The sequence below is a fragment of the Camelus bactrianus genome, chromosome 19 (genome assembly GCF_048773025.1).
Source record: "Camelus bactrianus isolate YW-2024 breed Bactrian camel chromosome 19, ASM4877302v1, whole genome shotgun sequence".
NCBI lineage: Eukaryota > Metazoa > Chordata > Mammalia > Artiodactyla > Camelidae > Camelus > Camelus bactrianus.
The window spans coordinates 36,483,411-36,508,162 of NC_133557.1; the positions used below are offsets into that span (position 1 = coordinate 36,483,411).

General features: G+C 49.3%; 1 protein-coding gene across 9 annotated transcripts in view; it reads right to left on the reverse strand.

Moving 5' to 3' along the window:
• Nucleotides 1-24,752, reverse strand: part of RIN2 (Ras and Rab interactor 2) — a 196,815-nt gene that overhangs the window by 41,464 nt on the left and 130,599 nt on the right. For 7 of the 9 annotated variants that reach the window (XM_074347808.1, XM_074347807.1, XM_074347809.1 and 4 more), the window contains one exon: nt 20,904-21,004. In XM_074347808.1, the coding sequence (XP_074203909.1) occupies nt 20,904-21,004 (101 nt within the window). The other 2 variants (XM_074347813.1, XM_074347811.1) reach the window with 2 other exon arrangements.

The window sequence follows — 24,752 nt, forward strand, 5'->3', positions numbered from 1 at the left end:
GCTGCCATCAACATGGTCCTGGAACAGCCAGTGGGACCACCAGGCCTGACCATTCACATCCAAAGGGTCGAGTTCAGGCTGGGGTTCCCACCATCTTCCAGCATCTAAACCCCAAGAGACCCAAATGGGTGGCCTGGATGAAGCCTTCAACAAGGAGGGAGACAACGGATGGACCGGAACGTAAGGCAGAGGGGAAGGGAGGTGTGCCGCCCCACGTGGACCACTCCACTGCTAAGAGGAAGCCCACCGAAGACGGCACCTTGTGGGGTGCAGACTCAGCAGTGACACCGGCGACAACAGCACGCGGTCGGCCGGAGACCCCTTCCTGCCGTCTCCCCACGCCCTCCCGAGGGCTTTCTACGGATCTAAAGAATCTGCTGCTCCCATCCCAAGTGTACATTGTCTGCTCTCAAAGACGTGAGTGTTCTTCATGACCTCTGCTACGAGTTTCCAGATGGGACAATCTGAGCCAAGAAAGGGCAGCTCCTCATTCTGTAACGCCATTCCAGGGCCTCCAGGGGTGCTGAAGTGAATCTCTGCAGCTCTAAGAACAAACTCTTCAAAACGAAGCCGGTGTTAAAATTCCTTTCCCATAAGGTAAACCGGGCAAGTTTAGAGCAGTGCCTCTCAACCCTGGCTGCCCGTGAAAATCGCCTGGGGGAAGCTTAGAATTTTTTGCATGGCTAGACTGCACCCCAGATTAAATAAATAAGACACTCTGGGGTAGAATGCGGAAATCAGAATGTTTTAGAGTTTCCAGGGCGACCCCAGTGGGCAGCGAAGTTTACAACCATCGCTCTGAATCAGCACATGAGCCTGGGTGAGGCATCTTCTGGGGTCTGTGAAGCCGCAGTTCCAGGTTTCAGCCCCAAACATTCTGATTCTGTAGGTCTGGGCTGGGCCTAGGACCCTGCATTTCTTTTTTTAAAAAGATTTTAATTGAGGTGTAATTGATTTACAATGTTACTTTCAGGTGTACAACAAAGCAATTCAGTTCTATACGTGTGCATACATTTATTTATTTTTCAGATTCTTTTCCATTATAGCTTATTACAAGAAATTGAATCTACTTCCCTGTGCTGTACAGCAGGTCCTTGTTGTTTATCAATTTTGTACATAGTAGTGTGTATCTGTTAATCCCAAATCTCTAATTTATCCCTCCCCCTTTCCCTTTGGCAACCAGTTTTCTGTGTCCAGGAGTCTATTCTGGTTTGTAAATGAAGTTTGTATCTGTTTTAAGATTCCACATATAATTGATATCATGTAATACCTATCGTTTTCTGTCTGACTTACTTCACTTAATAATCTCTAAGCCCATCCATGTTGCTGCAAAAGGCATTATTTCACTCTTTTTAATGGCTGAATAATATTCCATTGTGTATACACCAATTCTTTATCCTGTCATGTGTCAATGGACATTTAGGTTCCTTCCATGTCTTGGCTGTTGTAAATAGTGCTGCTGTGAACACTGGGGTGCACATGTCTTTTTGAATTAGAGTTCTCTCCAGATATACGCCCAGGAGTGGGATTGCTGGACCATAGGGTAACTCTACTTTCAGTTTTTTAAGGAACCTACATACTGTCCTCCATAGTGGCTGCACCAATTTACATTTCCACCAATAGTGCAGGAGGGTTCCCCTTTCTCCACACCCTCTCCAGCATTTATTATTTGTGGACATTTTAATGATGGCCGTTCTGACTGGTGTGAGGTGATAGCTCATTGTAGTTTTGCATTTCTCTGATAATTAGCGATACTGAGCAACTTTTCATGTGCCTGTTGGCAGTCTGGATGTCTTCTTTAGCGAGATGTAGGACTCTGCATTTCTAACGAGCTCTGAGAACTTGGGGAACACGTGTCTCAGATGTAAGAGCAAAATGTGCACCTGAACTCAGACCCACTTAAGTGGGGTATTTGGGGGAGGGAAGGAGGACAAGGAACATGCCATCGAGTGAGTTCTGGGAACACAAATAAAGACACATTTCAGCCCCGCCATCTCAGATTGGCGATATTTAGCCAAGACCAATTTCTACCACCTCCAACACAGCAGTCCTGACACTCTGTGCTCACAGTACATAGGTGACACTTCTTCCTTCCTCAGAAGGGCTCATCCTGTGATGCCTCAATTGTTAAGAAGCTAAAAAGGAGGGGGGCAGTGTATAGTATAGTCTGGGTTCAATCCCCAGTACCTCCATAAAATAAAATAAAGAAAGAAATAAACCTAATTGCCTCTCCCTTGCCAAAAAAAAAAAAAAAAAGAAGAGAAGAAGAAGCTAAAAAGCGATTGTTCTGACAAATGACCTCACCTTGAAAAGCCAGGACCCGGACAGAAAGGCGATGAATAAGATTCATGGGGCGTCATAATGAAGTAACCATAAATTAAACTTTGTCTTTGCAAATGACTAAGCCCGCACCTTTAAGCAGCCAGGCACCTGAGGTTTACAGCATGTTATTACAGGACAAATTGGCTTTTACTGGGGACAAGCCTCAGGAAAGAACTAATGAGGGAGATACTAAAACCACAGCGATGCTGGTGGTGTCCTGCCTGTGAGGTCCCCTTTCCCAAGCAGGCACCCCTGCCCCTGCTACCCGGGTTGCTGCCAGAAGCTCACAGCTGCCCCCTTCTCTGGACAACCGGGAAGTGGTGCCCTCCTCTGGGGGCAGATGCGCCGCTGAAGACATGCACACACTGGCCGTAGGAGAGGCCTTCTTGCCTGGCGGTGGGACAACTGTGGGATGCCAGTCACACTTCACAGCTCCCGGCGGGGTCGGGGGGAGGTGACACTCAGCTGACGCCACGTCTTTGCCTGGTTTCCTCCCCTTCCCATCCTATACCCCTCACTCCTTTCCGGGCTGCTTCTGGCCCTCTCTTAATTAAACCCCCAAACAAGAACCCCTGTCTCAAATACCACATGATGTCACTTCTATGTGGAACCTCAAGAAATGATACAAATTTTATTTACAAACCAAAAATAGACTCACAGACACAGAAAACAAACTATGGCTACCAAAGAGGAAAGGGCAGGGGAGGGATAAATTCAGAGTTTGGGATTAACAGGTACACATTATTATATATAAAATATATAATATATATAGATAAACAACAAGGTCCCACCATACAGCACAGGAAACTAGATTCAATTTCCTGTAACAAGATATAATGGAAAAGAATCTGAAAAGATAAAAAAAGTATGTATATGTATAATGAATAATGAAACTAACATTGTAAATCAACTACACTTTGATAAAAAAAAATAAATAAAAAAAGAATCCCTGTCTCAGGGGAATTCAACCCAAGAAAGAAGCTGATGAAACGAATACACACATCACCTGTAAGACAGACGTCAGCACGCAGACTTGAGGGAGGGCAGGGGAGGAGTGGCTCACGACAGACAGAGCCCTGAGGCGACACGCCGGGGACTCCGATCGCGCGGCCCCGCTGGGAGGGCTGGCACCGGAGGCCTGGCCAGCTCGCTTTCCGAGCTTCGTCCTTCTAACCTGAAGGTGGGAAACCACACCTCCCCCGTCATGAAGAGCCGATGCGAGCGAGACTCGTGGATGGATGCTGACACCAGCAGGCGAAAAGACTGCTGGGAAACAGAACGTTCGCAATCTGAAAATATCACCCCGCAGATTCCTCATCAGGAAGCGGAGAGGGAGGAGGAACCTGGCAGACGTCACCTTCACCAGGCGATCGGGTCACCATCTCCAAAAATGAGGACCCCCTGACATGGCGCCTCTGATTGATGCTCTGAGAAAGTCAATCACATCACCTAGTCTTCCTGCCCCCACGTGTGTTTAACCTGAGTCCACACGGGAGGAAAAAGACAGATCCGATTTCAGGGACTTCTGCAGAACCACTGGCCTGAATGCTTCAAAAATGTCAGTGTCGTACAAGATGAAAAGAGACCGTGGGTTATTACAGACAGAAGGAGACTAACGGACGTGACAGGTATACAGAGGACGTGGAACTGATCACATACAGCATCAGAATACAAAGCAGCTACAAAGATCTACTGGTAATATCTGAACAAGGGTGTGTATTAGATAAACTGCACTGGTGTCTAATCCCCTGACTGTGATGATATTATTATGGTTCTGCAGGAAAATGCGATTGTCCTTAAGAGATGCTCACTGAAAAATATAGGGGCAACGTGTGAAAATGTTGGAAATTAAGTATCAAATGGTCAGCCCCTCACACCCCCCCCCTAAAAAGGGGGCGGGGAATAGAGATAAGGAAATTTTCAACAGTTGGTGAATTTGGATGAATGGTATTTTTTTTTTTTGCAACTTTCTGTAATGTTTGAAATTTCTCAAAATAATAGGCTGGGGAAAATGAGATGTGAAAATATCTGCCATCTCACCATTTTTTTTTCTTCTTCCTTTTTCTTTTTGAAAAATTTTTCAAAATTGTAGAATAGATAAACAAGATTATACTGTATAGCACAGGGAAATATACACAAGATCTTATGGTAGCTCACAGAGAAAAAATGTGACAATGAATATATGTATGTTCATGTATAACTGAAAAATTGTGCTCTACACTGGAATTTGACACAATATTGTAAAATGATTATAAATCAATAAAAAATGTTAAAAAATCCTTTTAAAATTTTTATTTTTGATTATTTTTATATATTTTTTAAAATGTTCACTGTGTTTAATTTTTATTGAAGTACAGTCAGTTTACAATGGTGTGTCAGTTTCTGGTGTACAGCATTCTTTTTTATATTTTTAAATGTTTTATTCATCACTGGGTTTTTATGGGCATAGAATTCATTTATTCAACTATTATTATTTCCAAGTGCCTAGGTCTGCTTTCATGGGGATCTGGAGCTCAATTATGGACTCAGTGAGGACCCACACGCACAGGCAGAAATCCTGGGCACAGCAGAGAACGCCCCACAAGCATCAGGTGCCTCCAGGGGCAGAGAACAAACACTGGAAAACTCAGACTTAACCTGCCCTGCTCCCAACTGGCCCGGGCCTCCGGGCTCTGCAGCAGCTGGGGGGATACCCCACCCACTCTGGGGCCAGGGCTCACCAGCAACTGGTCACACCCATGAAGGCCCTGCAGTGTCGGGTGAGAGTGGCCTTTCTGCTTGGCTGTGGTCCCCTTGCTCCTGGGACCAGGCGTTGGTAGTCTAGGCAGGTGCAAGAATGAGCGAGGGCAGCGGCGCGTTCTCACAGAGGACACGGGGCCCGTTCTAAGAAACGTCTCAGAATCAGTCATCTCAGGGAAACCACTACCTGGCAGCAGAGTGTCCAAAGGATGCTTTCTCGTCCCTCCAGGACCCCAGAGGGCAGCACAATCTATCAAGGCATCTTCTAAGGTCGAGGTCCAGACGGAAGTGTTTTCAGAAAGGCTCCCTCGCCCTTCCCGACCCATCGACCCATCGCTCCCTCTGCCAGGCTCCCTCCCAAACAACAATCGGGGTGTAGACTTACTTTACAGTTCAGTCTTTTTTTTTCAAACAAGTAACAGGTAGTGAACAAAGCAACGCACAACATACGTAAACTCTGATGCGATGTTGTGTGGCTAAAACACCCGGTGGAGTAAACGTAGTCAACGACCTTCTATTTACAAAAATCCTAGTTCAGCTGATTGAACAGCAAAAATGAAGTTGAAGAGGACCAGATCCAAGGCCAAAGGCCACACTGTTACTCTCCCCAAGGGTGGCACGTGTCCACCTGGGTAACGGGTCTCGGCATGCGCACGGTGCCTGGGGCGACAGCTCCTCCCAGGCCCTCCTGGTGTTGGACGTGGGGCTGGGTAACCCAGGGGGCTGCCCCGGATTTGGAAACTGAAGAGGTGAGAGACAGGCTCCACCCTGGTCTTATCTCCCACCTGGACTCCCAGCAAAGTGCTCCTGGATAACTCAGCCCTCAGGGAAGGCTCAGAGCTCTTCCCGCAGCCTGAGGGCTGGTTCCCTGAAGGTCACCAGTGAACCTTCCAGACCTTTAAGAAAACTAATAGTGTTTCCTTGTTTACACTGTAAAGACCTAATAAACAGCCAGAGAATGAATCAAGAGAAATTGATGGGGCTAATTATTATCAATAAGATGCCAACCTGGTCAATAAAACAAAATAAAAGCAAACAAACACAATAACAAAAGCAGAGCCCCTGGCTCCAACCTGCTTTTGCCTTAATTATGGGCTTAAGATTCATCTCACTGTCTGTCCCCTTAACATAAAGAGCTGCATTCCTGCTACAAAGTGAAGAACTCAAAAGGATCCCCTATCTGGCGGGAGAGAATAGATTAATCCTGATATTTTATAACCTGTCAATGGTTTATTAAAAATTGACAACCATTTCCAAAGAGTGCTAGATATTCTAAGGTGGTACATGGAGGCATGGTTTTTATTTTAATGTCCAGTACTTAATTTAATACTTACATGTTTATAGTATTTAGTGTCATTCCCAATTATGGTGGAGGTTAAATTTACTTTCCTCCCCATTTCTTTCGGTGGTAAGATACACAAAACATAAAACTTACTATCCTAACCACTTTTAAGTAGTGTTAAATACATTCATATTGTTATAAAACCATCACTACTGAAAAAAAAAGGCAAGGGGCAGCCCTGAAGTGGAGTCACTTGTGCTGAGCCCACCAAAACTTACCACACCTAACCTAATTAAGTGCAGTTTCAACCTTCCAAAGGAATGTGAGCAACTTCAAGTTTCCTGGGCACTAGTGAGGTATTCAGCCTGGTCAGCCCCTTCCGTCCCCTTAGGAGGGCGATCTTGCCAAGACGAGTCCTAATAATTTCCTTTTCTCCATTTCTCCGCTACCTTTGAAAGCCTTTCCTTTTCATGACTGGCTTATCAAATTTATTTTAAAACACATGTATCACGTGAGTCAGTTTAAAGGAAAATATTACGTAAATGAATAGTAAAAGCGGTACATGAATAAGTGAAAAATTGTGGCTAAGACAATTCGGATGAGAACAGGACGTTTCTCCTGGATTCATCGTCCTAAACCCTTCTCTGAGAGTCGGGGTAGGGGAAGCGTATCCTGAGAAAGGCCCCCATGCGCCATCGCTCAGCGCCCTCCGTGCCCACGTTCACGCTGTTCTTGAGTGTCCATAACAGGCTCCAGCCCACCTGCCAACACCAAGCTCCCACCCTGCCCCCACCGGTCTCCTGCAGCTGCGCCGAATGCCTTCACCCCCTGTCTCCGTGCCGCTGGGGCACTCACCCCATCTTAGGCTGCGGTACTCTCGTCTCTTATTAGCTTGACTTCACCCCAGCCATAACCCAGCTTGGCCCTGGGCAGGCGTGGGTACAACGCGTGCTCCGGGCACCCTGGGGCCGGGTTGGGGGTGATCTGCCGAAGGGAGCGAGGAAGCCAGCAGGCAGCGAGAAGCCCGGGGCCCTGGGTCTCTCCATGGCTTCTTTCTGGGTCCACGTGCAGCCCTCTGATTCAGGCCTGTCCTCGGCCAGCAGCTCAGTTCCAGCCTCAGGAGGCAAAGGGTTCTTGTCCCTCTGTTTACCAGGAAATGAGTGGTGAACGGAATGTGGAATTCCCCACCCCAAAGTATGTACGCCACGTTGGCAAGTGGGCTGTTTCAAGGTGAAGACGTGGCCCGAAAGATTCACGGACAGGAGCTATCCTTTCCCCTTAACTGCCTAAAAGGACTTAGATGGAGGCTGTGAACGAAAAATACTGCAAACCACATCAGCAAACAATGCGGAAGCCATCAAGTCATCAGCGGCTGCCGCCACCCCACAGCGAAGACCAGCCCGCAGCCTGGCCTCTGCAGCCACTCACAGTGGTGCCCTCTGAGGGGACTCAGAATAAGACAGGACAGGACACTGGCCCTAGACAGCTAGGTGCTTGTCAAAGGAATGAGTTCAATGGGCCCAAATGTTTGCTTCCTCCCATATATAGAAAAGCTCTAAATTCTTCAACTTGAGATGCCTGGTTTTCTTTAGATAGCAAGTAATCTTTTAATGTTCCAACTACCTGGTCTTTGTTATATATCCTAGCTCCTCCCCTGCCTCTTCGGAGCAGTGCCTCAGAGCCATCTGAAGGGCTGTCATCCCAGCTCGAGTCCTCCCACCAGATAAAACGTAACTCTCAACTTTTAGGCTGCGCATTTATATCAGTCAACAAGGCCAGGTCCAGGAAGGGAGCCAACAGCAAAGGTGATTTTACATGAGAAAGACGCCTCTGCATCCAACACCTCCTCCTCCCCCCTCCTGTGAGCCGCCCCCCTTCCCTCTGAAGCCCTGGGCTCCCCTCATCTCTGCTCCAGATGGCCTAGGAGCTTCTACTGCCTGTCTTTGGGCTTCATGCCTTTGAGGCCCCCGTGCATGCGGAATTGTTTTTCTCCTGTTAATCTGTCTTATGTCAACTCAATTACTAGCTGAAGAAGTTAGGAGGGTAGAAGGGAAACATGGCCAGGGCCACAGTCAGCTAGAGTCCCCGGCCTTTGGCTGTCTCAGGGCCTTGGGCGAGAAAAAGAAGCAGCCCAAATCCTTCCAGGACAACAAACCCAGGCTTCTCGCAGCTCTGTCCTCACTGCTCATGAACTTCCTTCAAGGACACCCTCTCCAGCCTCCCCTCGAGCAGCAAGCGGTAGGCTTTGGGTGTAAACGTCTCTGCTGAGTTTCAGCCTGGGACTGTAATTCTGTGCTCACCGGACAGAGGACAGCGATGCTAAGCTCCCCACGCAAGGTCCCCAGATACAGAATGCCTTACTTCAGCACCAGGAGTGAGACAGGATCCCACCCAGAGCAGCTGGACAGGCACCAGCCGGCTGAGCCCAGGAGGAGGGAGCCGGGAGGTTTCTAGGCAGGAAAGCTGCCTTTGCTTAAGGCAGGTCTGTAAAAACCCAAAGTGCACCTGGGGATTTACCGTTCAGCTACAAACAGATTCTCATGTACCTGGAATCAAACCCACCCACTTCCCACACCTGTGAATGCATCGCTATCAAGACGCTATTTTTTGTAAAGCACGTGAACCCCGATCCCAGTCTCCTCAGAGCCTCAGGCCCTTCAGTGGTCTGGGGGGAAGAGCATTTGCAGGCAGAGTCGGCTCAAAGCCTCATCTGACTCTTCACATTGTGAGGCCTGGGCCACGACTAACACATCCCCCAGCCTCACTCCCCGTCTCCAAAGACAGATTCTTGTTGAGAAAAGGAATCTGTTACTAGAAAAAACAAAACCTGAAAAGAACTAAGTATAAGATCCCGGAACATCTGGAGAATAACAGGCAGATTCTGTTCAGCAGTTTCCAGAATGTCTCTTATACTAATGTTTAGAAATTCAGAAAAGAAACAAGGCAATGTCTTGTCATTCTAGACGATTCAAAGACTATTCAGTAAACAAAATTCTGGAGCTTGCTTGGTCAGTTTTTATTATTATTTTTAAATTTTAAAATAATGTTTCCATTTTGTTTTTTGTTTGCTTGGGTGGGGGTGTTTGTTTTTATTTAAATAGAGGTACGGGGGATGGAACCCAGGATCTCGTGTGTGCTAAGCACGTGCTCCACCACTGAGCTGTACCTTCCCCCTGGTGAGCTTTTAACAGGAACCTTCTTGAGGACGGCTCCTGTAGGTGCCCGGAGCTGGGGAGTTCTGCATCTGTCGTCAGGCTCGAGTCCCAGCCTGGACTCTGAGGCTGGCCATCCTCAACCTTCAGCTGGAAAAAAGTAAGGATGCAAAGCTACCTCTCCTGATGTTTCTGTGTCAAAAATTCCAGGCTTATCCTGCCTCTCTAGGGTCCTCCCTGATTCTGCAGAATCTTCCGCTGCAACCCAGCCTCAGGTGGTGCAGCTGCAAAGGCAAGCAGGATGCGGCTGGGACATGGCACCGCCCGAGGGCTCAGCCTCCCCGCTACAAGAGGCCAGTGCAGGGTGGTCTTCAGAATTAAGGACCAGATACAAGTCAGAGCCCTGTGTCCACCCTGGCCTCGCTCTTGGGGGAGCAGATCCTCGCCTGCGTATCAAAAGGAAATCAAACACACCCCAAATTCCATGCAGCTGCCAAGATGCCAGGCTGGTGGGAGGTGAGTCGAGGGATTGACAGGTTCTGGAAGAACATTAGTAGAAAGGCCTCTTAGAGACAGAGGAGGCAACCGCTCATGCCACAGAGACCCACCTAATGAAAGTTTCTGGCAAAAGGACCAATTTCAAATTTTGCTAAACACACACATGTACACATACACGCAGCAAACAAGACATTCCCAGAAAACCTTTAATTTCAGAAATACCTAGTAGTTGAAGTCCAATGGTTTCCTAACACCTTCAGTCATGAAAACACTTCTTTAGAATTTGTGAAGCTGATATTTACAATAGGCAAGACATGGAAGCAACCTAAATGTCCATTGACAGACAACTGGATAAAGAAGTTGAGGCATATATACACAACGGAATATTACTCAGCCATGAAAAAGAATGAAATAACACCTTTTGCAGCAACATGGATGGGCCTAGAGATTGTCACACTAGGTGAAGTAAGTCAGACAGAGAAAGACAAATATCATATGATATCACTCATATATGGAATCTAAAAAGTGATGCAAATCAACTTATTTGCAAAACAGAAACAGACTCACAGACATAGAAAACAAACTTACGGTTACTAGGAGGGAAAGACAGTGGGGAAGGATAAATTAGGAGTTTGGGATTAACAGATACACACTACTATATATAAAATAGATTAACAACAAGAACCTGCTGTATAACACAGGCAACCATATTCAATAGCTTGCAATAAGCTATAATGGAAAAGAACCTGAAAATATATGCATATATGTGTATGTATATATGTAATTGAATCACTTTGCTGTACACCTGAAACTAGCATTATAAATCAACTACACCTCTATAAAAATAAAGTTAAAGTTAAAAAAATAGATAAACAACAAGGTCCTACTGTGTAGCACAGGGAAGTATATTCAATGTCTTATAATAACCTATCATACAAAAGAATGGGAAAAGGATTACATACATGTATAACTGAATCACTATGCGATACACTAGAAACTAACACAACCCTGTAAACCGACTATACTTCAATTAAAAAAAAAAAGAGTGTATGAAGCTGAATAAAACCCCTACCCCATAGTATTTCAGCTACCAACCCAGCAGCGAACCACGTCTGTAAGGGATGAGACAGAGCGAACCCCAGAGGATGCCACCATTAAAACCGAGAGCCCAAGTGCACTGCGGACAGTGAAGCCAGTCCCCCAACAAAGACGGAATCAATTCCTAAGACATGCTGTGCACTTCCAGGATGACCACAAAGGTCCTTGTGGCAGAAGATCTAAACAGACAGAAGGGAGCAGAAGGCAGGCCCTGATTCATCCTGGTGACACATGGCACCCTTTTTGATTTATACCAAAGGAACCTCCAGGTGAGCAGAGGAAGCTCTGACCTGAGATGGGGAAAGTGATGGGCAGAGGCCTGGGGGATGATGGGATATTCCTGCGGGGACCACTGCACGCTCCCTGCGCTGCAAGGGAAACTGGAGGCCATCTAGCTGATCTCCTTCTCTGAGGTCCAAACACTAGAAAGTGTTGGAGTGGGGCCCTGCTCTGCCTCGTGCAGGTTCCCTGCACCATGCAAGCTGATATTCCAATTTCTCAAGGCCCGTTTGTCCCCTTAAACTCTGAGAGGACAAAGACAAGCAAATCTGGGTCGTGGCTTTACTCCCGCATGCCTAAGGGCTGCTGCTTTCCAAGCGAGGAGGCCTCGACCTCCCCAGGGAGTCCTAAAAGCGAGTCACAGGAGGATTTTTGTGAACCCTGTCTATGGAGGACAAGCTGGAGAGAACGGCACGGAGACGGGGGCGTCTCCCCTTCGGGGGCATCTCTGCTTTCATGAGAGGAGGACCTGGTGACCCCCTTTTTTTCCTTTGCTTCTAAACTTCCTGCTGTTGACTCTCCAGCAAGATGAAAAGGGCAGATACGGAGCCAGTGCTGGCTGGGGCCGCCACTTGTTCCTGTAAAACTCAGAAAGGAACAAAGAACCTGTTGTCCTGGGCACCCTTGGAGCTGAAAACAGAAGGAGCCAGGCGGGCAGGGCCTTGCCCGCTGACCTCGGGGCCTGGGCAGTGGCAAGTGAGGGGGTGGGGGCTGCCCGGAGAGGCGGCCTCTTGGGGCTTTTGGTCACCGCTGTTGTCTCGGAGCTGGACTGAACCACAGCCGCATCCTCGTCAAGCAGGTGTGTTGTGGCAGATCAGCTACCAACCCAGCAGCGAGCCCAGGTCCGTAAGGGATGAGACATAGCGAGAGCCAGAGGATGCCGCTGTCACAACTGACAGCCCAAGTGCGCTGCGGACGGTGGAGCCAGTCCCCAGCAAAGACGGAATCACCTTCTGGGACATGCTGTGCATTTCCAGGATGACCACAAACGCCCTTGTGGCAGAACATCTAAACAGACATCTCTCCAAAGAAGACACAGAGGTGGCCAACAGGCACATGAAAAGATGCTCAACATCACTAATCATTAGAGAAATGCAAATCAAAACCACTATGAGCTATCACCTCACACTGGTCAGAGTGGCCATCATTAAAAAGTCTACAAATAATAAATGCTGGAGAGGGTGTGGAGAAAAGGGAGCCCTCCTGCACTGTTGGTGGGAATGTAAATTGGTGCAGCCACTATGGAGGACAGTACGGAGGTTCCTTAAAAAACTGAAAGTTGAGTTACCCTATGATCCAGCAACCCCACTCCTGAGCGTATATCTGGAGAAAACTCTAATTCAGAAAGATAAATGCACCCCAATGTTCACAGCAGCACTATTTACAATAGCCAAGACCTGTAAACAACCCAAATGCCCATAACAGGTGAATGGATAGAGAAGTCATGGTACACACACACACACACACACACACACACACACACACACACACACACACAATGGACTACTACTCAGCCATAAAAAGGAGTAAAATAACGCCATTGGCAACAACATGGATGGACCTAGAAATTATCATACTAAGTGAAGTAAGTGAGACAGAAAGACAAATACACGATATCACTTATATATGGAAGTCTTAAAAAAAAAAGACAGAAATGAACTTATTTACAAAACAGAGACAGTCTCATAAACATAGAAAACAAACTTACGGTTACCTAAGGGGAAAGTGAGGGGAGGGATAAATTAGGAGTTTGAAATTAGCAGATACAAACTACTATATATAAAACAGATAACACGGTCCCACTGCACATCACAGGGAATTACAGTCAGCATCTTGTAATAATCTATAGTGGAAAAGAATCTGAAAGGAATAGGGTTTTATATATACATGTATAACTGAATCACTCTGCAGTACACCTGAAACATAGTAAAGCAACTATACTTCAATTTTTTTAAAAAATGAAAAAAGAACACTCTTTGTAAGTCAGTGAAAATCATGAATGGCTCACCGCCCGCAGCCCAGAAGTGGGCAGGACGCACACAAGACAGAGACATAAAAGAGCCACGGGCAGTCAGAGGCGGCTCTGTCCCTGGGGGCGGGGGCCACCCGAATGCTTCTTTTTGTTTTTTGCATTGTCCTTGTCCCACAATGCAGATGTTTTACTTCGGTCATCAAAAAAGAAATCTTACATTTTTTTTTTAAAAAAACCTCCCCCAGTGTAACACCTCAGCAGCCAAGGCAGGCACGGCAGCTGCTTGGGGCACTTCCAGTCTGGAGACGGTGGTTCACCGGCTTAGCTCATTCTTTAAGGTTGCATCTCATCTCTCCCTGGAACCACTTGCTTCCTCCCTGAGGTCCCCAGGACACCTGGCACGGCCCTTGATTCTGTCCTCGTTCCGCTGTGTGGTACCTGTTTATGATGCTTTCTTCCTCAGGCTGTGTCGCCCTGGAGGCGCCCCTGCCCAGGTATTTCAGCACACAGCGCCCACCCGACAAACATTTCTGTAAGCGGCACTTAATTGCTGCTACACTGGTACCAGCGCGAACCGAGAGTCGGTCGGCTCTCACAGAATTCCCCGGCACCGTATTCGAAACAAGCAGGGTGGCCTGAGGTCAGGAAAACGCCGTAAGGGACTGGGGGGAAACGGACCAAGCCCGTCGTAGCAGAAGGTTCCAGTGGGCACGGGAGGAAAATGTCTTATTGCAAAACTATTACCGCTAATTATGAACAAAGCTGTGCCTCCCCCCAGCACCCCACCCGCCTGCTCCCACGGAAGGAGGGAGGAGCTGTGTCTCGGGTGTCCCTCGGGGGTTTCACATGAATGGATTTTCAGCTGTTTGAGAACACCCATCTCAAACCAAGCCAAAGAGCTCGCCCTCCTGGTTGCCTCAGGTGTCCTCTGAGAAAGACCTTGGAAAAGGAAGCCCCACAGATTAGAATTAGTGGAAATGTGCCTTTACAATTCTTAGAAAAAGATAATGTGTCCAAAGAGGCCATAAACTTTGATAACACCAAACATCTCCTAGACGGGGCCTAAGATACTGCAGGACACACCCAATACCCTGTGGTGAGTGACGGTGGCGAGCTTTTCTGCCGCGCAGACGGAGCTCCCAGGGAAGGAGGCAGCCCAGCCTCTCTGACAGGAGCACCTGGTCCTGGGGCTGGCCTGCTCTCGGGTGCTGGGGGCCTCGGGGTGGGCGCCTGGCCCTGAGCCACAGGCCTGAGGCGCAGGCCGGTTTCCAGACAGCGGCAAAAGGGGGAAATATTTGTTCCGCTGGCTGACACTGCACACGACAGAGAAGCTATGCAGGAAGGCCAAAGGCAAAGCGGCTTCTGCATCTGACGACTTGAACTTGCTTCCAAGCGGCCTTGGGAGCACACTCTCCAGAATCCCCAGGAGAGCAAAAGTGGGTACAAGTCAAGGAAGGATGGTCACTTTTCATGTCTCAAGAGGAAAAGATGGAAAGGAACAATATGAAGTGACATTAAATTCTGAGTCTGAAGTCACTGACGTGGACGATCCATTAAACAAGGGAAGGTACACTGGGGGCAGATGTGCTCTGAGTTAAGAAGCAGACTTTAAACCCCCAGAGGAGCTGTGGAAGACCGGGGCACATGTATTTCTCAACCATGATGCAGCGGGTGGCCTTGGCCAGATCAGCGCAGGAGATGCTGAGTGTTTCTGCACGGAAGTACTGAGCGCAGCAAAGGAAAAGAATCTAAGAAATGGAGAGAATTTCCTTCGCAGTTTTTTTTTTCTGCTGCACGTTTAAGATCTAAGATGCATAAGCAGAAATAGACATAATAAAAGGTACACAGGTATTTACATTTTTCTTATTATTTCTGTATTATTAACTCTTTCATCCCCTCCCTTCCTCCCAATAGTCCTTTCCATAATTTTACAGTTTTAATAAATATCAACAAATGAGTTGGCTGTCAGCTCAGGATGCCCCAGGACTTCAGCCTTGAACCCAAACATGTGGAAATTGTAAAGCAATGCTCTGTTAAAACTGGAGAGTCCCCGATTCCCGACTCCCACAGCCCTGAGATAAGCTGCGATATCCAGGTAATCTTACCTGCCTTCATCTGCCACGGATTCAGAAGCTCTACACCCACACATCCATCCAAATGGCTAAATTGCAAGAATAGCCAGTAGCAAGTGCAGCTGAGGACAGAGCATTCAGAACTCTCACACACCGTTGGTGGAAATGCGGGTTGATAGAACAGCTTTGGAAAACTTGCGGGCACCATTTACTAACGTCGACTGTATCACCACGCTCCAACCCAACGATTCGCTCCACATTCCTAACTGAAGCATGTCACCACGTGCTCCCTGGATGACATGCACAGGAATGTACACAGCAGCATTATTCAGAAGAGCCCCAAACTGGAAACAACTCAAATACCCCTCGACAGTCGAAGGGACACACGAGTGTGCGCCGCAGTCACAAGAGGGAGTGCGTGCTGCCTGATTCCCGTCAGAGGAAGTTCACAAACAGGCGGAACTACCCTATGACCACAGAGGTCAGGAGAGTGGGCACCCCCGGGGGGCAGGGTCAGCGGGGAGCCCCCGGCGGCGCCAAGACGCGCCGTGTCTCGGCCTGGTGCTGCCGTGGGTGTGCTTACTTTGCGACAGTTCATCTAACTGCAAACCTATGTGTATGCTTTTTTTCCATCATGCTTCACTGCACTGGTTTTTTTTCCCCCCTGAAACGCAGCACAAAGTGCGAAGGGGTTTTATTCAGAATCCCGCCGGACAGCTGAACGTGGCCCCGGCCGTGCGACTCCTCCCCGGACTGTGAGCCACCACGCCCCTCCTTAACCCTGTGCTCCAGCCTCCAGCCAAGTGAAGAGGTGGAGGGCTGTCCCAGGGAGGGGCAGCTGAGCTGCTTGTGGTTTTGACACCAGTGCTGTGGCGTAGCTGGGGGAAGCCTGCAGCATCCCCGGGGAACCTTCCAGAAGAGGCCAAGCGTGGGGACCGGCAGCCACCCTGTGGCACTGGGCAGGGCTGGCTAAGGGATGTCTGAATTCTGTGTGTCTGAACCTGTGGAGTATGGGCGGGGTTTCAGGACCCCAGACACCACCGGCCGTCCCTGTGGAATGCGGGGTCCCAGAGAGGCCTTGGCAGGAGAGGAGGAGGCTAAGGAGGGAAAGAGTGGAGGGGGCGGCAGAGGCCTTGGGCGACCCGGCCCAGCCAGGGTCCCGGCACCTGCCGCCCAGCCCGAGCCTCATTTCACCAAGTTCTGACTGACCCCACGGAGGGCGAAGGAACCTTTAGAGACTTGCCTCAGCCTAGAGGTGCTGAGGGATCCAGGGGGTGATGAGAGCGGAGCGCCGGTGGTGGTGTGCCTGCCCAGGGACACCTCCCCCAGCGGGAAATGGACTGTGACACCGCCGGGGGGGGGGGGGAGGGAGAGCAGGGCCCCTGATTTTCTGCGCTCCAGTCCTCGGTGGGGAGAGCTGGGGCGAGACAGGAAGCGGCCACATCTGGAGAGAGCAGCCACAAGAAACCCGACATCTTTCCCCTGACTCCCCAGCTTCTTTGGTGAAGCACTAGCAGAGGACGTGGGGCAAACGTTTACAAGAGCCCGAGACCCAGAACTGACGGGCTCCAAGGCGGGGACAGAGGAAGGGGCCCTGGTCCCTCTGCTCTGCTAGGCCGGGAGCTTAACGCCTGTCACACATTTTCAACTTCCTATTTTTTTACACACGGGCTGGGGTCCCCTAATTGCTTTACATTGGTGACATCTTGTCTCTGGAAGAGGCGTCTGAGGCCCGGGTACTTTGAGAACCTCCGAGGGGCTGGCATCTTTCATCGGTCCGTTCAGCAGACATTTCCCGAGTGTCCGCTACATGCCAGGCACTACCGCAGGCCCTGGCAAGACAGCCCTGTGCATGGGCCAGACCCCTGCCCTCCTCCTGCTTCTCCGCGGTGCTGGGAGGAGGAGACGCGTAATGAAGCAAGGGACTCGCCGTCGGAGATGCACAAGTTCTACAAATGACAATAAAGCGCTAAGGTGACAGAAGACAGGAGGGTCCGGAGCTCCCCGGAGGAAGGACAGTCCAGGCAGAGGGAACCGGACGTACACAGTTCAGGAGGTAGGAGCCTGTTTGGCAAGGAGCTGCGGGGCTGGAGCAGAGAGGTGGAGGGAGATGCTGTGAGAAGAGGTGGGGGGGCACGGGGAGTCAGATCCTGTAGAGCTGAAGGCCATGGTGAGGACTTTGGTTTCCAATGGAAAACCACGGACGGGCTGTGAACAGGAATGACCTGACTTGGATTCAGATGAACTAAAGTCGCACCACCCTCTATGGTGCTTAGATAACAGCCCGGAGAAGGTGGCCGGTGAGGGTGAGACTGGGGCACCAGGCAGGGGTCCCCTGCAGGGCTGGTGAGGAGGGGTCTGATCCCGATCCATCGCAAAGGCTGAGCTGCCTGGATTTGGAGATGGAGGGGAAGGCGGCGATGAGAGAAGAGGGACCAGGGCTGACACGAGGCACCTGGATGGGGCAGACCAGGGAAGGGGCAGCGTTGTGAAGGGGAGCCAAGAGCTCAGCCTGGGTCTCTGTAAGGCTGAGATACCAAAGGTCAGGCTGAGCGGGCAGCTGGATGCAAACATCTGGATTCCAGGAGAGGACCAGCCTCGGGGTGGATGCAAGTTGGGAATCACCGGTACACAGATGGTATCAAAGCCACCAGCCTGGATGGGCTCACACCCAAAATTACTCCAGAGATCTCTCTGTAAACAGTACCTCATGCCTACCCCGTGCAAGCCTGCGCCAAGTCACTCACAGCTACTGACTCAACCGTCCCGACAACTCAGAGGTACAGCTCCGCTGCTATCCCCATTTTACGGATGTGGACACTGAGGCACTTACTCGAGAGAGAAGAGGGGAGAGTGCGGAGTGCTCTGGGTACTCCGGGCTAGGAGGTCAGGGAGACGAGCAGGAACCCGCCGGGACACTAGGAGCAGCAGCAGGTGAGATGAAAGCAAACAAGAGACACCGTGTCCCTGAAGGTCACAAGTGTCCCTGGAAGGGACAAGAGGTGGGAGTGGACCACTGGATGGCAAAAAGGGACATCTTTTTAACTTTCACTAACCTGGTTTTGAAATTAACTTCCTCCCGTTTTCAATGCAGGCAACGAGTCTCAGGAGTTCTCGGTCTCGGAGACCCCGCCACCAGCAGCCCCACATACTTTCACTGTTGGTGCAGAAGTCTCGTTTGCTCATCTCTGCTTCCAGATGACGGACGTGCCTAGACCCACAGCCTGACCTTGCTTTTTAATGTGTCAGAAAAGAAGTCCGTATGCTATGAAATCACACGTTAAAACACCCTGGTCACTGTTATCTTGATGTAATTATTTTCCCTGTCACCCTACATAGTTTATTTTCTGCCTTGAAAATATTAGCCTAAGAAGGGGGTCCGTGACACAAGAAGAGGCTAAAACGCTCAACCTCACCTCAATACTAACCCCAAAGGGGCGACCGAAAGCCACCGCAGGATTGCACCCAAGCTGAGCGCGCCAGCTTGGCACTCAGCCTCGTCGCATTCAACAAACTGCGGACCCCAGGCGCTTCCTGGTGGCTGCGGCCGGGGCAGGTGAGGTCAGCTCACAGCCCACGCTCGCCGAGGGTGATGCCACAAAGGAAGGCAACTTTGACGCGTCTGTGCGGCCACCAGGGCGGGGGTGCGTGCGGGGAGGGGGGCACCTGCTGCCTCTCTGCTGCGCCCACGCCTGCTCTTCCTCTCGCCTGCCCTTCGGGCTGCTCTGGGCCAGGCTGACCTGCCGCCCCGGGGACCACAGCTCTGCTCTGCGCTGCCTTCACTCTGGAAACAACTTCACGTCCCCCTCACCCTGCCTCTCTGTTATCTGGCCATCCTGACCTCTCTGCTGGGCCCAGCAGAGGACTGAAAACACAGGCACTGCTCCATGCTCCTGAAAAATCAACGAGCGACCTGAGCACACAAGCCACAGGGTCCTCAGCCGGCTCTTCCCCGAGTCACTCGGGTCCCACGTCAGCAGGAGGAGGGTCACGCCGGGGCTTCGGCGAGTTGGCAGCTGTACTGCACTTAGCACAGTGGCCGCATGTGGTGAACATACAGCCAATAAAGATAATCTTGCCTTCTCTCTTCCCCATTAAAAAAACAAACAAGTAAAACGCCTTGTAAAATTCATGAATTCAGTGCCAACCAACACAGCATTCAAGAATAAGTGACATCAATTTGAAAAAAAAAGTTATCTTGGAATGCTTGCAGTCATTCTTAAATTTGAAAAGCTTCAGAGAGATGTTAAGGGTGAGGAGAACCCCCTGGGTAAAGTTACAGCGCATTTGGAGCAACTTCGAATGTGGGGCCGAAAATCTCTAATCAGAAACCATCATGCACTGGGCTCGTTTATGGGGGAAGAAATATCAAAGCCATTCACACTGAAGTCAAGGAGAATCAGAGAATGCCTGGAGCGGGGGCCCATCTGGTCTGCCCCCGTCATTGTGCAGAGAAGAAAAGAAAACAGAAGGCATGGAGAACTTCCGCGGCTAAGGGGGAATACGGTTCCTCCAGAGACGCAGGGCGCGGGAGCACCGTCTTCCAGCCGCAGGGTCCCTCCCTGGGGCTGCCGGCTCTCCCCTCAGTCCAGGGCAGGAAACAAGTCAGGCTGGTTTGAAACTTGCCCAGACACCCAGAAGCACCTGCCTCTGCAGGACTCCTCCTGCCTGCCCCATGACTTGCAAGCAAAACCCACTCCGTCAATCTCACCCTCGCGCTGCAGCAGGCAACCCCAACCCATTTCCCGAGAAGAGGGGGAAGCTTGTCATGACTCTGGCCTCCGAGGCACCGAGTGCCCATGCCTCTGGGTAGCGCTTCTGCTCTGCTGCCCTTGCCAGCAATGAACCAGAGCTTCCAAGAGCTGGAAGCAGTTTTGGCAGTCTCCTCCAGGCTGCCCCCCGTCCTGGCCTCTGCACCCCCGCTCTCCAGAAAAAGCCAGTCCCTTACCACCTACGTAGACCACGCACAGCACGTGCACGTGACAGGCCTAACCGTACGGATGCCGCCTCCCCTCTCTTAATCGTTTATAAGCACATCGCCTCTCCAAGACGCCGGCTCACATTGCCGGCTCAGAGCCCTGGTGTCTGCTGGGGTTTTTTTCTGACCTGAGAATGCAAAATGAGTCCATCCTCCTAAGCGCTCCCTTTACACCTTCTGGAGACTGACACGGGCTACACTGAATTCTGTTTTGCACACGGAGGATCTCGTTGCGTTACTGTTTCCATCGCCATGAGCAGGAGGATGTGGCAGACAGAACTTTAGGTTTCCGGGTTCTGGTGCCAAGAGGAATTGAGAGGGTGCAAAGTTCAAGTGCCTTCTGAGGGATCAAGGAGAACCAGCAGACAACTGGTTCCTAGGCCACTCCCACCTCCTCCAGGGAGCTGCTTCTGGGCGGCCACCACGCCCCCAGCTCCCCAACCTGCGGTCCTCGTCGCTAACGGGGTTCACGTCGCCCCCGCCGCGCGCCCGACGCTGGAGCGCCTGTCACCTGTGGGTTTCGCTGGGTCCCAGGCCATTCTCCAGGCTGAGGTCTGTCTGCACCATCTCCTGTTTCAGTTCTCCGATCTCCGAGGCAATCGTGTCAATGAGCTGTTCAGAGACAAAAATAGTGTGACGTCAGAAAGTGGAAGGGGGCGTGACCAGAGACTGGGGAGTTTTGGCCACTTTAATAGGAGCACAGAGATGACCACCTTTTTTTTTTTTTTTTTTTTAAATCCTGGCTCTGCATTTCCTTTACCCAGAGGGGGAAAAAAAAGAGAGAGGAAGGGAGCAGCTTCTTCTTAGAAAGAGGAAGAATTTAGGTTTCGGTATCGCCCTAAGGAAAAGAGTATGACACTCAGTTTGGTTTCTTAACATGAACGCAAAGTAGAATAAACAAATCCCAGCAAAACCAGACCTCAACACTCATCTTGTCAAAGTGACGACTCAGAAGGGATGCCCCAGATGAAAGCGTACGCCATCCTTATTCTGGCTACAGAAGTTAGCATATTTCAAAGATACATGCAGTTTGCAAAGCATTTTTCCAATGACCTTAAATTTATTTCTCATCTTATTCTTTGCTTTTTTTCTTTTTTTCTTTTTTTTAATAAGAAGACAGGGGAAAGAGAGAGGGCTGCATGGGGCTGGGAGGGGGTGAGTGGGTGGGCAGGGTAGCCACAGAGGGAGTTAGCGGGGAAATGTGTCCTCTTCTCAGAGAAGGCTTGTGTGGCCTGGCACTCCCCATTCACACGCCTATAAGAGGCTCCATCTGACTCTCCAGTTTGGTCTGAATTCTTGAGCTCTGCTAGTCACCTGCTCATCAGAATTTTTAGTGGTTCCAATCAGGCATCGTTAGTGTGGAACAGCTGTTCTCAAGGTGTCACCGCTCATTAATTTTTTTAAATGTAGTTATTTTTCATATAAATGTTATTTATATCAATGTGTAATCGATTATTGTCTTAAATATTTTAAGATTCTCCTTCATTTACTTTCTAGCACAGCATATCCGCAGATGGAATCCACGTGAACACAGGCTCTTGGGTGAGTCCTCCGTCATTTCTGTGTGAAGAGGTCCTGGGAATAAAATGCTTGACAATCACTGTTCTCGCTAAAGACAGGTGTCTTCTTGCCTCAAGCAGCTTTTATCCCACCCAGACTCTGGGAGAAACTTCATCTGAGCCTCTAAGCTGTTCCCAGTGTGGACCCCTCCACCTAGTCATTCATTCATTCTGAACTTCACGGCCATCCGCCGCACACCAGGCATTACAAATGTAGAATAAAGCTGACGATTCTCATGGAGGTGATATGCTGGTGCAACAGACCACAGCACAGAGCATCAAGAAGTTCTAGAAAGAAAAGAGAATAGGGTGATGCTGTAGGGAGCAGCTAAGGGGCCACCCTAGCTATGGTGGGATGGTCAGATGTACTAAAAAGATCTCCTTGGCTGCTGGCTAGAGGTGCTTTGTAAGGAGGGGCAGCAACTCTAGTTAGGGGGCAACTGCAATGGTTCATGTAGGAGGTGATGGTGGCTTGGATCAAGGTGGCAGCAGTGGAATTAGAAAGAAGGAGGAAACCCAGGAACAACTGACACAGAAATTGATAGACACGGATAAATGCATTGAATGTGGGGTGGAGGGAAGACAAGAATCAAGGGTGATTCCTAAGTTTTTGCCTTGAGTGATTAGAGAGATGGCAGTGCCCCTGTTAGAGCTGGCAGAGACTAGACCTGAGCAGAGAAGGGGAGGCATGGGCCAGATGGCAGGAAACCACACATCTTGTGAACAATGGGGATCCTCGGGCAGGCAGAGAAAAGCAGGAACCTCCGGACTGATAAGAAATCACAGTTTCGGTTGACAAGTGTCTTGGAGGTCGACAAAGAAAGTTATGAAAAGGCAGGAATCTCCAGTGTCTGAATGTAGCCTTTTGCTCATTATGCCTTCATTACAATAAAATTAGCCTTGCAGATTAGAAGTACCCATCATGTACCGACGCCGAGACACTTCCGATCCAGATTAAATGAGGACAAAAATCCCTCCTCCCCTCGGGATGGAAATCAGGGGCTGGGCTCCCAAGCTCCTCCCTCCCCAGTGAATATTCTGCCCACTCATCTGTACGCCCTGCGTAACCAACTCGCCAAGGAAACTCAGCACAGATGCTCGCCTGAGCCTGCCCGCTCTCCCCTTGAGAGCGCACTGTCTGTCCCTTATTGAATCCCCACTTTACCTACTTAACCTCCACGTCTCGTCTCTGAATTCTTTCTTCGATGAGACAAGAACCTAATGGCCGGCAACACCCTTGACTGAGCTGGGACAACGTGGAGAAGGACTGACGTTGGGCAGGCGAAATTTTAACTGAGCCGCTCACTGGCCATCAGTTAAATTTGTTAAGCAGCTTTGGAAATCAAGGGTAGAGCAAATTGAAGTTACTGGCATAGGTGTTAGTAGTTCAAAGTCTTGTGATAAGGAGAGATTACCTAAGGGGGGGTGTGTGCAGAAAAGAAGCCCCCCAAATAGCTCTGTGCCCTCCCAAGACCGAGGTCAGAAGGGAGGCCGGCCAAGCCCATCCCCTTCATGTGTGACTGGGGTACAGGCTGCAGGTGGAGTTTCTAAAAGCACTAGGGCCTTCGGAGAGAAAGTGGTCAGGAGATCTCCTTTTATACACCTTCCGGGGCAAAAATTTAAGTCTGACAATGCCAAATATTCGAGGATATGGGAAAACAGGAGCCTTCACACGCTGCTGGAGAAGTGTTGTCCACGGAGCCGCTCTGGAGGGCAATTTGCAGTGTTTCACAGAGCTGAAGAGACACAGACCTCCTACACACGCACGCACGAGGGAATCTCACACGTGGAGTCGGAGACCTTTACAAGAATATTTGCTGCACCACCATTTGTAAGAAAACCAAATGATAAAACAAAAACAAAAAACCCAAAAATAAAAAACAAAGAAACCAAATTACAAGCACCTAAAAAGCCATCAGTGGGAGAATGGATAAATGGACGTACAGAATACTACCGAGCAGCTAAAAATGAATGAAGCGGAGAGATATGCATCCACACATACTACATGGACATAAAAATGCAAACTACAATGGAATACTATTCAGCCATAAAAACCGACAACGTAACGCCATTTGCAACAACATGGATGCTCCTGGAGAATGTCATTCTAAGTGAAGTAAGCCAGAAAGAGAAAGAAAAATACCATATGAGATCGCTCATATACAGAATCTAAAACAAACAAACAAACAAATAAATAAATACAAAACAGAAACAGACTCATAGACACAGAAGACAAACTTGTGGTTGCCAGGGGGACAGTGGGTGGGAAGGGACTGGGCTTTCAAAATGTAGAATAGATAAACAAGACTGTACTGTGCAGCATGGAAATACATACAGGCTCTTGTGGTGGCTCACAGTGAAAGAGAATGTGACAATGAATGTATGTATGTTCATATGTAACTGAAAAGTTGTGCTCTACACTGGAATTTGACACCACATTGCAAAATGACTATAACTCAATAAAAAAAAAAGTTTGAAAAATGCAAATAAGTTTTCCTTAAAGCAAAAAAAAAAAAAAAAAAAGAAGTTGAAAAGGGCTACATTCAGTATGTAAAGTTTAAAACCATGCAAAATTGTCCTATCTCATGGTTGTAGACATACGCATAAAGACTACTCCAAAATGCAGTACAGGGTTTTAACCCTAATCTTCTACAAGAGAAGGAAATGGATGGCGCTGTGAATGGGAAATATTGCCGGCCACATCAGTAAAAGGATGCTGCGGCCATCAAGTCATCAGTCACTGTCGCCACCCCCGACAGTGAGCGGAGGGAACTCAGGATGGAGACAAGCAGGCAGCCCCG